Below are 15371 nucleotides of genomic sequence, written 5' to 3' on the forward strand. Positions count from 1 at the left end.
ACTTACACCTGATGTACAACACAATACATATACATACACAGAGTAGAACACAACGAATACACATGTCATGATACCATGACTACACAATGCACATACATAGTACTGCATGCCCGCAACACAAAATGTATGACATGTGCACAATACCACATGTATACCAGTACCATATGTACAACATGTACATATTACCACCTGTACACAACACCACCTACACAACGTGTACACAATATCACATATACACGACACCACCTGCACAACATGTACACAATGCTACATGTACATCGCACCACCTGTACACAATACCACATGTACACAACACCACATGCACGACATGTACAGGACACCACATGTACACAATGCCACACATTTGACATGCACACAACAACACCTGCACACCACATGTACAACATATACACAACACCACGTGTACACAACACCATATGTACAATCATGCACACAACACCATATGTACAACATGAACACAACACCATATGTACATAAAACTGCATATACATGTACATAACATCATATGTACACAACAACACATATCCAACATGTGCACACAACATCGCATACACAACGTGCGCACAGTATGATACGTACACAACATCGAATATCCAACATGTACATAGCACCATCTAGACCCAACACTACATATGTAATATACACACAATACGATATATACAACAGACATACAACATCATATGTACACAATACTATATATACAACATTACACATCACCATAGGTACAATCACTGAATATACAACATGCACAACATATACACAACAATAGCACTGTACATCCAAAACCATACTGCCTCGACCAAGAAACCTTGATTCCAGTGTCTCTTCGCCATCCATGCTTATCTTAGCATGCCATAGATCACGATGTTTTCATTCCATAGATGTATCTCTCAACATAGTCTATCATAGCATAAATATAAACATAGTATAATCACATAATATCAAGTCATATCCACATGATACTAACCTAAGAGATCTTTCAGGGCTACTCTTCTCACTTGACTCCTCATAAACCAAATCTTTATTCATGCCATTCACCTGCATAAGCAATCATTCCTCCACAAGAAAGATTCTTGGTGACCCTATTAGACAACGATATATATATATATATATATATATCAAGATAAAATAATCATGATCCTATCAGACAATGACATACATAAATACATGTATACATGCATAGATATAAACATTAGCATAAACATGATCACAACATAATTACCAAATGTCATAAGGTTAAGGTTAAGAGGACTCCGTTTAATCATGCACAACCTACACAACATTGAGAACAATTATTCCCAACATAGCCATGGAATCAGATGCCTCACACCCATTCACTTTACCTTTCCTATTAGCTTTCTCATGATTGTCCTGCCACCATCCATTTACACTAATGGACCCAACCAACTCAACCAACGGTCATACTCTTACCTTTAGCTTCCCTTACACATGCACCATCTTCATCTGGGCCCTGCATTACCTGTTGGGTTTCATCCGACTCTTCTTGAACTCCATTAACTTTCATCTTTCCCAATCAATTCCCGATACTCAAACATAAAAAAATAACAAGAAACAAACAAGAAAAAACACGAGCAAACAATGATACGACACTGCAACCAAAGTGGCATAGCTATGCACCAAAAAAAGTCGCAATCAAACACAACAAATCACAAAAGACAAAAAACATAAGACTAAGAACAGACACCATGACTCAATCCCCATGGTTTCTAATGATTCCAAGGGAATGCTCAACCTGAGCCTTCTTCAGAATCTCATGGCAAGTTTCTAGCCACGCAATCCCCTTAATGTATCTCAGGGGAGGCTATCTTGTCTACACAATCAAGCTAGATTAGCACGATATAACTTCACAACACATCAAATCAAACATAAATAAGGTCATGATATCCATAATAGTCACTAGGTAACATGTTCACATCATAAACTCATAAAAAATTATCGTTCATACATAATAATCACATCTACATAGTCAGTCTAGATTAGTATGACATAATATCACAATATATTAACTTATACCTAAATGTCATAACCCTAACCATTTGCATAGAGAAATCCAAATTAGTATGATACATATCACATCAAGATCTTAATGGAATAACCCTAATCATTAACTAATATATAACAACAACAAGTTAACATATAACATGCTCATCAACAACATATGACATAATCATCAAGTTAACTGTCATAAAACAACAATAGCAATGCATACAACCACAGGTTACTATCATTCATGACTATTTGACACATGTGCATATGACTACACTAATCAACTAGCATTTATCATACATGTAACCATAATAATAATAGAATGACATGCATATCGGTGACCCTAATGCTTATAACAAACATTAACCAACATACTTGCATGCCCACCATACAAATTTGTATGATGATTTTCTCTTACCTTGAAGTACCATTGTTGCAACTTCACTTTAATGATCTGCATCTCCTCCTCTATCTCATCGAACACATTAGCATCATAACATACCAATATCATCATGATGACCTAATTGCATACAATGACCTTATGCACAACAACCTTCACCATGAAAATGCATGCATAACAACATATAGACAACGACATGCATAAAAAATGCATATGCAACCATACACTCATGATGACACATCCCAAAACAACACCATCAACCTTCACATGGTGATATCACTACAACCATGATCAACACCATGCAAATGAAACAAACACATGGACTACAAGCATAAGGAACACATATGCAACCAACATGAATTCATGACTAACACATCGTCCATCTAGTCCGAGGGGCGAACCATGCTCTGATACCACTCTGTAACACCCTCATCCCACATCTACCCAAGTAACCGGCCAACCGAGGTAAACATGCAACGAGAGGCCACTGTAATGGGATTCAACCTCCTAAGTCACCTTAAGGAAGTGGAATCGATGGAAACACACCACACAAACCTTCCACATTAGTGAAAGAACTCCCAGGAGCCATCCCAACCACTCAGGTAACCAGCCCCTGAGACCAACTGAAGTTTTAGTGCATCAAACCCCTGGAAGCTCCCTTGATATGGACAAGGGTGTGTCTGGGAGGCTCCAAAAACTCCCACAATAAGGGAAAGGGAGCTTTCGGAGACTTTTTTACCCAGTACTATGCCTGCGACTTTAGGATTTGTGCCACTTTTTTAGGCTCTCAGTGGGCCAGGTCACTACCCAAAACTCAATGATAGGTTCAGAAATGAAATTTCACAGTGGAACAAAGATACATTTGCAAAAACATCAACAAGGACTAGACTGGATGCCTATTAGCCATGACAAGCATTTCATCAAACATGTCACAAACATGAAAGCTATAGATATTAACATCAAAGATGAGCATAGGGGTCTCATACTTATTTGATATTCACTATGAGGCATTGTTTCCTTATAACATTAGTTGCAATTTCATCTATTAGGCCATAGATACATTGTTCATTCAATTACAAGTAAAAACATAATGAGAGCCATACATCACCACTATCATAATACATATTCATAACCAACATAATAATAAGAGAAATACTAAGGAAACAATAACCATATAATCCACATATGAACTAGTATAATACTCATGAAATAACAAGGAGAAATAACCTCATATTAATGATGCAAAGGCCAACCAAGTTTGAGACTTCCACGAACCACTTGACCATAGACTAGGCTGAACCAAATATTTCTTTTAGCCAATCACCCCCATGCCATATTCCAATCATGAATGTGGGATACCATGAAACAAATTCATCAAAATCAAACCAGGGCTTCCAGAGGCCAAACCACCTCAACCCTCAGCTGTCTAGGCTCTAGAGTGTTTGTTCCTACCCGAATTCCAAGACTAGTAACTCAACCCACAAATTCTGATGGGCTTCCAGAGTGTTTGTCCAACTAAGGCTTCCTAGACTAGTAACTCAACCCACAGCTACTACTGGGCTTCCAAAGAATTTTTCCAACCAAGGCTTCTAGGTCTAGTAACTCAACCCACCAAGGGCTTCCAGAGCGTTTGTCCAACCAAGGCTTCCAGGACTAGCAACTCAACCCAATCTGTTATTGGGATTCTAGAGCATTTGTCCAACCAGGGCTTCCAGGACTAGTAACTGAACCCAAGCTGTTACAGGGTTTCCAGAGCAATTGTCCAACCAAGACTTCCAGGAACTAATAACTCAACCCATAGAAAAAGGCACAAGAAAACCAACCAAAAAACAAAAGTAAAACACACAACACCATGGCTATCCAGGAAATGGAAAGGTTACACAAATCCACTGTCAATCCAGGCAATCCTCCATGCCAATGACAGATCATGACCAATAAACCACATGCATATGCCATGCATGCCAAAAATAGTGAGGAAAACATACATGCAACTCGGTACTTGTAAGAAAAGCCCGCTGTAGATGCTGATCCTAATGGTCTCTTGCGCTTTCCTACTCTTCCTTTGCCTTCTTGCTCCAAGCATCCAAGGATGACACATTCTCCAAGAGTTCTCAAAGAAAACTCTAAGGGTCCAAGAGTATGACAAAGAGATAATAGAATGAGAGCTCCAAAACTGAACTGACAAAAAACGACACTAAACAAGCCCGCCCACTGATCCTTAGAAGCCTTTCTATCGATGAGGCCTCTATTTTCTTCAATTTCCATTATTTTTCTTCATTTTCCTCCTCACATGCAACCTGTGACCTTTCACCCTATTTTTCTCCTAATTTCCATTATTTTTATAAATAAATGTTGCAAAAATGCCATTTTTCCTTTCGGAAAGCCTTTGTTATTGCCTATGCCAATTTCCTTAGCCATAATAAACCAATATGAACACCCACTAGGATGTTTTTTCCACCACTCAACTTGGAATAGTGTCCCTTGATCGTGGTATTATATTTCTTTACATGGATTTTTAACTCGGGATGTTACAATATGACCTTGATGTATAAGTATGTCACATCATCAAAAAATAATAAAAATAATTTTGGCTAATTTCGGCCAAAACATTAGCTTAAATTATATATAGCTTGAATTTTTAGATTATGTATAACTTATATATAGCTTGAATTTTTAGATTATGTATAACTTTTTAATTGCGTTGCATCGGGATGCACTCTGGTATAGTGTAGATGTGTAGTTGTAATGTAAGTATGTAAACAATTATAAATGTGGCTCAATTAAAAAATAATATAAAGTTAAACATTTTAAAGTTGGCTCAATTCATAATAAAAAGTTAAAGTAACTAGCATTTGCACTTGATGTTGCAAAGGAAACGCCGTAAGGCATAGAGTGGGGAAGAATAGTGACATGTGAATGGACATTATTGAAAGCAAGGGTGGATGATCAAAAACCAAGTGAGCAGTGTGTGTTTAATGAGAAGATTGGGCATCCCGGATGCGGGTGATTGATAGGTATAGAGGTACGATGGAGGTGCGCAAGGTGGGCAAGTGGCAGCCCAACTGCGTCAGGTGTAAGCGTCATGGGCTGGAAAGCTGGCCTCGTACAAACTCATTAATGGCAGCATTAACACTGCCTTCCCTGCTTCTGGTTATTGGCACGATGGCGCTCAGTTTAATCCTCATTGTTGCTGTTCCAACGCATGCATTCGGCTCCATCAAGGTTGCAGTCCTGGGCGACTCTCCGAGCGATAGCTCGTCCACCTGCTTCCCGTCGGCTCTGGTGCATGCTGAGAGTTCTTCCCTGTTGGTCTGTCTCTGCTGGGCTATATGCGCCTTCACCATCTCCGGCCTCCATTCAGCTCTGGTTCCTGACGCTCACCGCTTTTCTCGGGCTCAGTCTTCGGCTCTCTCGGTGCACACGCCCCTCAGTCGTTTCTCCGCCCTCCCTCCTCCGTTTATCAGTCCCCATCCCATAAAAATGCCAAGAGAAAGGCTGAGAATGGTAAGCAGGCGCGGCGGTTCATGTGGTCGAGCCACCCACCAGCACTCCTCCACCACTCTGGACCCCTCTGAGGATGCGTCGGTCTTTCCAGCCACCAGAAGTGGTAGGGGCAGGGGAAGGGGGCAAGCTAGAGGCGGAGCCTGTATGCATCACGCGCATCCCACAGCCCGCTTCCGCATTCCTTGTTCTCTGGAAAATTCCTCCTTCATCGTCTTTGTGACAATCGAAAGGTGTGAGAATACCATGGGTTCGGGAGCAGTTCAACATGGGGTTACTGCGGAACAGAGGTTGGCAAGTCAAATTGCCACCCCGCGCCATGTCACCGGAGGCATGCCTACTATGCACTCTGAAGCCAATGTTGGCCCAAGCGAACCTACGAGAGGAGAGCCTTCAAGCTCTGCGGTCCATTCTTCTGACTCCATGGACTCAGGTCAATTTGGGTGCCGAATTTTGGAGGAACAACCGTCAACCTCAGATGAAGATTGAACTAGTCAGCGCCTCTGGTTTTTTGGTTCTACCTCCGAAGATGAAGCTCACCTCCTTTTCGATTCACAGTGTTCATGCCTGTTTCAGGCTTTTGTCTATGATACAGGTCGGGGTCTGTTTATGTAAAAATCGGTCCTTGAAACAACAGTGTTTTACTCAGTCCGGTATCGCTGTATGGGTCAGTTTTTCGAGTCTTTCTGGAATGTTCAATGTTCCTTGAAACTAATTTCTCTGATGTAAGTCATTTTTCCGGTTCCACAGTCAGGATGCCAAGTTTTTTTTGCTCTATGCCAACTTCATGGCATGAATTCTCGAGGCAGTGGCCTCGCTGTAACTTTTTTTTATGAATATAGGAGTAGACTAATTGAGAAAAAAAAATGAGAAGATTGGGCAAGTGTTATTTGGATTGGCGATCATTGGTAAAATTGCGAGGAAAATATATAGTAGTAAAAGGTCAGAGTTGGGAGAACAATGGGTGCACTTTGACTGCAATATATTTTCCTTCTGGCACTTTTACTGCAATATATTTTCCTTATGCCATTCTCCTGCTCTCTGGAAAGTCACAGAGAGCAGTTTCCCTTGAATATTTGTCATGTTCAATTGTGTAGATTTTGATTTCAATTGCAGTTTCCCTTGAATATTTGTCATGCTGAATTGTGTAGATTTTGATTTCAATTGGAGTCAGAGAAAGCAATGTAAGAATGTCATTCTTGATCACAATAATACAAGTGGTTGGGGGATATCAAAAACCAAGTGACGAATACATGTTTGATCACAATAATACAAGTGGTTGGAGGATATCAAAAACCAAGTGAACAATACATGTTTAGTCATAAGACCATGCAAGTGCTCTATGAATTGGCGATTGTTGGTAAAATTGCAAAGAGGAGAAAATATAGCAATGTAAGTTCACTATTTGGAGAACATTGAGCACACTTTGACTGCTATATCTTTTCCTTCTGGCACTTCTACTGCTATATCTTTTTCTTTTGTCATGCTTCTACTCCGATATACTATATTCTCATTCCATTTTCATTAGCGCTCCTACTCCGATATACTATATTCTCATTCCATTTTCATTAGCAAACACAGTACAACTATAGTCCTCGGCACACCTCTCTCTCCATGAAGTCCAGCTAATCTTATTCCTTCCGTGATGACAAGTTATGGATTTCATTTCAAAAAGGTGCATCTGTCAGACAAATTTGATATGCAAATCATGTTTATATCTAGAAAGTTTGTAGATACTAGGCACTGCCTACCATGTAATCACATCCTCTGGATTCGTTCCATCACTCAATAAAATGCAGTGTGGTTTCTAACACTAACATCTATCAATCTATCTAAATATATGACTAGCAGTCTCCACAAAAGACAGGGCTCATAGGTAGCTAGGTCATTAAAATTAACACTTGGATTGATTTTCCTTTTGTAGGTCAGTTCACCGTGATAAGTGCTGCAATTTTAAATGGCCAAAGAAGATGCTTCAACCCTATCACTTATGATTACAACTATCAAACCATGTAATGGCACCCACCCTGGTAAGTGCTGCAATTTTAAATGGCCAAAGAGGATGCTTCAACCCTATCACTTATAATTACAGCTATCAAGAATTGATCTGTTGTTTGGATTTCAGATGCTCAACGCCAAATTCACGTTAAAGATAAGCTCACAGCTCTTCATCGACACACATACTCGAACTTCACGCAAACTACACGTTTACAACAATGCCACTTGTAGAAAAACTCACACATATTGAGGTAGTAACCTCAATCCTTCGGCCAGCTCATCCTTCACCGGGACCATCAAGCTCTACACACGAACTTTTTGTGTCACACCCTTAACAATCTCTCACACTGATCACTCACAGAGGAACCTTACCCTCTCAGCACTCAACCTTGCTTTGATACCAAAAGAACACACACTAAACAACAACTTGACTATTTGATTACCAAAGAGGGGTATTTATACAAATATAAGAAATTTCTGGATCGGCTACACTGTTAGTGGCGCTTCTTCAAGAAGCTAAGGAAATATTTATTGAACCTCACAGAGGAACCTTACCCTCTAAGCACTCAACCTTGCTCTGATACCTAATCTGAAAACACACATTAAACAACAACTTGACTATTTGATTACCAAAGAAGGGTATTTATACAAATAGAAGTTTTTGTTCGGCTACACTGATGACTTCTTCAAGAAACTAAAGAAATATCCAGAAACTCCAAGACAACTCACCGTTTAATCCATGAATTATTGTTTATCCATGACTGCATTAAGAATGAAAGAACATTATAAGACAAATAAGAACAAATAAGCCACTGGTTAAATTTGAGAGATATTTATTTTCTGAGTTAATTTAATTGTATTATCACAGTTAATTTTAAAATTACCTTTTTAATTTAGAAAAAATTACTTATATAAATATATATATATATATATATATATATATATATATTTATGATTCCTAAATAAATAAATATATGTTTTTAAATTAATCTAAACTGTAATTATTAAAGAGTTGTTTCATGATTGACAAAAGGTAATTTATAACTACAGAAGATAATAAAAGCTAGCAATCTGACTATGAGATAAATAACGCTACACAATTTCCAAAATTAAAAAATCGATTCATGGTTGATGAAAACAATGTACCATCTCAGAAAATAAGAAAGGCAAGCAAGTTCTACATAACGATCTTTGGATCATCTTGCTGTAGCATTTTAATTTTGAATCTCCTTTGCAACATCATTGTGATATTTGGTGAATCACTTTTACAATTGTGATATTTGGTGAATCACTTTGCAAAAACGATAGTTTTTTATGTTTGTCTTAGTGGCTCTATAATAGTCAACATTTAGTGCATATAGTGTGTATTTAGCACAACTGTTTGTTATAAATCCAGCCACGTAGGTTCTGCTCAAAGTGAATCTTTGGGTGTGCTAGAATATGATCATCTCCATCAGATTATGAAATCCCACATGCTAAAGCTTAAAGAGTGAAAGAATAAAAAATGATGTAATCCCACAGGGTAAAAGTTGAAGGCCGTGAAGAAAAAAAAATGATATTTGGAAGCACTTCCATATCTGACCTTTCAGATTCATTTTCTAACTTGTACATGAAGTAAAGAAGGTTTATGAATTTTGATATAAAATTAGAGTGGATGATTATTAAAATTATTCATAATTAAAAAAAAATTGGTATTTAGAAGCACTTCCCATATCTGACTTTTCAGATTCATTTTCTAACTTGTACATGAAGTAAAGAAGGCTTATGAATTTTGATATAAAATTACAGTGGATGATCATTAAAATTATTCATAATTAAAAAAGAAAAACCTTTGAAACAAAACTTGCTTCATGTTAAGAGTGTTCATCAAATTCATATTTAAAGGAGTGAATGTTTTTTATTATATAAACGGATTATAAAAAATATTGCTCTGAGAGGGAATTTCTAGCCCATTTTTTTTTCCAGAAATCTTATTATGGAAGTGTTTAAATCCTTATTCCGCAGCATCAAGAATCTCTGAGTCACTCAAAATCCTATGTAACCCAAAATCCTGAAACTATGAGAATATATATATCTATATATATATATATATATATATATATATATATATATATATTTTAAAAAGGTAAGAAAATTGGATTGTCCATAACGTGCACCAATCATAAAAAAAACCATGTATTGTATAGAATGTGCACCAATCATAGAAAAAAACCATGTATTGTATAGAATGTGCACCAATCATAGAAAAAAAACATGTATTGTATAGAATGTGGTGTGAGAATCCAACTTTGCTGCTTTGTAATCTGATAATTACAACCCATCAAATATATATTTTCTAAGTTAATTTAATTGTATTATCACAGTTAATTTAAAAATTACCTTTTAATTTAGAAAAATTTACCTATATAAATAGATATATTTATAATTCCTAAATAAATAAATATATGTTTTTAAATTAAGAGTTGTTTCATGATTGGCAAAAGGTAATTTATAACTACAAAAAATAATAAAAGCAAGCAATCTGACTATGAGATAAATAAAGCTACACAATTTCCAAAATTAAAAAACTGATTCATGGTGGATGAAAAGCAGTATACCATCTCAAAAAATAAGAAAGACAAGCAAGTTCTACATAAAGATCTCTACAATAGTCAACATTTAGTGCATATAGTGTTTATTTAGCACAACTATTTGTTATAAATCCAACCACGTAGGTTCTACTCAAAGTGAATCTTTGGGTGTACTAGAAAATGATTATCTCCATCACATTATGCGATCCCACACGCTAAAGCTTAAAGGGTGAAAGAATAAAAAATGATGAAATCCCATAGGCTAAAAGTTGAAGGCTACGAAGAAAAAAAATGGTATTTGGAAGCACTTCCTATATCTGACCTTTCACATTCATTTTCTAACTTGTACATGAAGTAAAGAAGGTTTATGAATTTTGTTATAAAATTACAGTGGATGATTATTAAAATTATTCATAATTAAAAAAGAAAAACCTTTGAAACAAAACTTGCTTGATGTTCAGAGTGTTCATCAAATTCATATTTAAAGGAGTGAATGTTTTTTATCATATAAACAGATTATAAAAAGGAAATTTCTGCGCTGGTGAAAAAAATTCCAGAAATCTTACTGTTGAAGTGTTTAAATCTTTTTTTTAGCACGATATATATAAAATTTTAAAAAGGTAAGAAAATTGCATTGTCCAATAATAACGCGGATGAAGAGAGTGCCATAAAGTGCACCAATCATAGAAGAAAACCATGTATTATACAAAATGTGGTCTAAGAATCCAACTTTGTTGCATTGTAAACTGCTAATTACAACCCATCAAATATATGTAATCACATTATGCCAAATAGAGAACGTTATTACGAACATAATAGATTCTTTGATGTAGAAACAACTATGTGCAAACATACCATTCAGGCTTCTTTGATGTAGAAACAACTATGTGCAAACATACCATTCGGGCTCTTTTGATTAACATCTGACCTTTAGTAATTTGCAGAAATGGTCTGAAAATCACACTAGCTAGTAAAGCAGGTGGAAAGAATGGTATAAAATAGAAAAAAATATGTATTCTACCGAATTGATGGTCTGAAAATCAAACTTGGGTTTGTTGTAAGCTCCTAACCACAGCTCATCAAACACCATGTAACCACATTAATCGAAATAGAACATTATTACACAGAATAGACTGTGTGAGTAGTCTTTAACATAAAAAATACAGTTAACTACAATGATACTATTCAGGTCCTTTTCATCCAGATTTGACAATTATTAGATATAAACATGCTATCAATAATGTCTTTAATTCCTAAAAATCTATCAAACACTTATTGAGAGGAAACAAGTGATTTCAGCATAAGGGGGCTTGTGCAACTGACTTTAATTACCTACATCCTTCTTTCCAGCCTTTAATTTCTAAAAATCTATCAAACACTTATTGAGAGGAAACAAGTGATTTCAGCATGCATTAAAAGGGGGCTTGTGCAACTGACTTTAATTACCTACATCCTTCTTTCCAGCCGCCCTCATTCTCCTCTTCTTCGTTGGAAAAGCCAAGGCCATACTCCTCTTCAATCTATCATTACAACACCCTCCGACATCACACATATATTTATTACAAAATTGCAGTCCTGCTTTCATAATTTTTTTATGAACAAGCTAATGCCTAAAAAGAAAGAAACAATAAATTTGAGAGATTTAGAAAAGGATTGGCCTGAGGCTATAACCTTGGGAATGAAGTTGAGGCCTACTTTGATCTGCCCACAGTAAGCATGGTGGGATAGAACCACGTTGTGAGGTGTAGGAGGTAGACTTCACGCCTCGAATAGTCTCTCTAGAAGATGGTAGAGGCACTGCGTTACTTTCGAACCACCCATTTTGAGAGTTGCCATAGTCCTACAGGAAACATAAAACTGAATTAGGGTTTCCAAACTCTTTAAGATGAAAAGTTAAACCTGGGTACATACCTCTGTTGGCAGAGGAATGCAGAGTTTCCCTGGTGAATCTGAACCCTCACGAATAAGGTATGCAAAGTTGCCCTCTTGAATCTGAACCCTCATGAATGAGGTCTCAACCCATTCGAGCGAGGTGGATTGAAATCCGTGCGTCATGGATAGACCCGCATTTCTGATGGTGAAGACAAAAGGAAGAAGCAAACCTCCCCGCTGCTGCAACAGATAAAGTATGACAGGTTACTGCTTGAAAGCTAGAGGAAAGGAAAGAAATTAAGACTTAGAATCATGAGCTGAGGTATTACCGGGCCTGGCGACCACAGAAAACCATCCTGGAACCTACATATGTAACCCCAATGGTGAACTGGTTGCAGGGCTATTCTCTTAATCGAATCTGGTGGTGTTTTCCTTGCTTCCCTTGGGGTCGTTACCCTAACCATGCCTCAACAATCCTGCCCTCCTCATCCTGCAGCTGCAGCAAAGAAGAAGGTATTCCCTCCGCAACCCTCATGATCCTGCAATAAAGAAGAAGGAAGAAGGCAGGGTAACGAGAATTAATTAAATTTTTAATAAATTAATTTTATTTTAAATGTTTTTTAATTAAAATAGACAACAGAGCATTGTTGAATCGTCTAACAATGCATATGACGGTTAGGATTAAGACAAAAAATCACTTGAGGGAGTTTATTTAAGAGGGGAATGCCTTACGGCTTAATTAAGAAATTTATTCAATTTGCTATATTTTTATTTTGTTATTAATTTGTGAATATGTGTTGTTACAATACCATGGGCATATACCATTGATTATCAATACAACATGCCCAAAAATCATTACTTATTTCACAACCAAAATATTTTATAACAATATGACAAGATTCTTAACCATGGATATTCACCCCCACTTTACCATGGATATTATTGACTTGTAAATAGGCTTTGTTATAATACTATGGGCTAATACCATGAATTATCAAAACCACATGCCCAAAAACCATAACTTATTTCACAATCAAAATATTTTATTTTTTAATATTTTTTGTTAAATCTAAAAGGTAAAATGTTATAATGTTAAAATATTCACATAGAAATTAAATCAAGGTTTTAGTAAAAATAAAAATGAGATGATTTTATATATAAAGATGTGAAATTTATATAATATAAATAATATTATTAAGAACCAAAATAGATCCATCTTAACGAGAGATCAAAGCGATGAGAGCAAGCATATTGACTAACAATAGTAGAGAAAAGATAGTGCATGATTCATTTAATTTTAGAGAAAAGATAGTGCATGATTCATTTAATTTTTTTATTATTGTATTTTTTTTGACATGGTTGATCCAAAATATAGGTTTAATATTCTACAAGTAATTGAGTTTTTTTTTTTTTTTTTAGAAATAATTTCTTAAACACAATACAATGGGATGAAATTTAAGAGAGAGGGAGGGAGATAGTGATAGAGCTTGAGGGAGAGCTAGAGAGAGAGAGAGAGTGACGGGGGAGAGAGAGAGAGGGAGGTGGGAGAGAGAGGGAGAGAAAGGAGGAGAGATGGAGGGAAGAGGAGAGGATAGATAGAGGGAGAGAATGGGAAGAGGGAGAGAGGGAGACACATAGATGGATGGGAGAGAGAGAACAAGAGAGGGAGGGAGATATTTACAGAGTTGGAGGGGAGAGAGAGAGAGAGAGTGATGGGGGAAAGAGATAGAGTGAGGTGGGAGAGAAAGGGAGGAAGAGAGTGGAAGGAAGAGAGAGAGGAATCAAGAGAGAGAGAGAGTGGGAGTGACAAGAAAGAGATGGAGAGAGGGTGAAGGAGAGAGGAGAATGGAAGGGAAGAGAGATAAGGGGAGAGAGAGAGGGAGAGAAGGGGAAGAGAGCGAAAGAGATAGAGGGGGAGATAAGGGGAAAAGAGAGAGAGAGAATGGGAAGAGAGAGACAGGGAGAGGAAGAAGGAGAGAGAGAGAAAGAGATAGATAGATATGGAGAGAGAGTGTGTATTATGGTGGGTGAGATAGAGAGAGGGAATAAGAAAGAGACATAGCCTAGATCCATCTTAACGGCGGATCTATCAAGCCCCAAGGGGATCAAATCTCTCAAGGTGAAAACATTTCCTCAAGTTTTGCAATAAAAAAATAGGTTTGCCTCAAGAGATTTGATCCCTCTCGGAAAAAATTTCCTCAAGTTTTGAAATAAAAAAATAGGTTTGCACCTTGAGAGATTTGATCCCTTTCGGTGCTTGATAGATCCCGGTTTAATATGAATCTAGGATGGTCTTATTAATGGACTAAGATTAATTATTAAAATATAACTATGTATTATTATATATAATTTGAACAGATAATAAATTATCTCATGCCTTTAATAGTTTCTTTATCATATACACGAATTTGAATGCATCATAAATTTATGTTTAACATAAATTTTTACCACGTTAAAATTCCAAATTAGGTAAAATGTTAAACATCTTTACGCTTTACTAAAGTCAATACCATTTATTAAATCAAACGAAAATGGTTAATTCAACACAAAGAATCTAATATCACGCTATAAAATCTTTTAATATTTCTTTAATTAAATATTTGTAAAATGAATCTTTAAAAGGAAAAACAATATCTTATGGATATATTAAAACCTTTAAAGGCATAAATATTTCCACATCAAAGTTGTAATATTTGAAAATATTAATTTGATGTAGTTTTATTATAAAGTTTGTTATCATGCCATGTAAAAACCATCAGTAAATCTAATATTGATATTAAAATATTAATATTAATACATTATTATATTAATATTATTAAATTTAACAACTTTAGATTAATACAATATTAAATTTAATATAACATTCTATTTGTTATATTATAATATATATTAATATATCATGATATATATTAACTCTAGATATATATGGAGGGAAGAACAAGGACATAGAGTAATAGAGGTGGGGAGATAGAGGGAGTGACAAGGGAGTGATGGAGATAAAA

General features: G+C 36.2%; 1 protein-coding gene across 1 annotated transcript; it reads right to left on the reverse strand.

The window, feature by feature from the left end:
- Positions 1–12139: 12139 nt before the first annotated feature.
- On the reverse strand, positions 12140–12885 carry LOC149207184 (uncharacterized). Its single transcript, XM_089397955.1, has 3 exons — positions 12699–12885; positions 12409–12609; positions 12140–12337 (listed from the first exon to the last, which is right to left on the reverse strand). The coding sequence occupies exons 1-3, from the start codon at positions 12831–12833 to the stop codon at positions 12140–12142; spliced, it is 534 nt and encodes a 177-aa protein (XP_089254081.1). The 5' UTR covers positions 12834–12885.
- Positions 12886–15371: the final 2486 nt, after the last annotated feature.

This window comes from Pinus tabuliformis, chromosome 1_2 (assembly GCF_031772625.1).
Source record: "Pinus tabuliformis cultivar Carrire ecotype Pingquan chromosome 1_2, CPIR1, whole genome shotgun sequence".
Taxonomy (NCBI): domain Eukaryota; kingdom Viridiplantae; phylum Streptophyta; class Pinopsida; order Pinales; family Pinaceae; genus Pinus; species Pinus tabuliformis.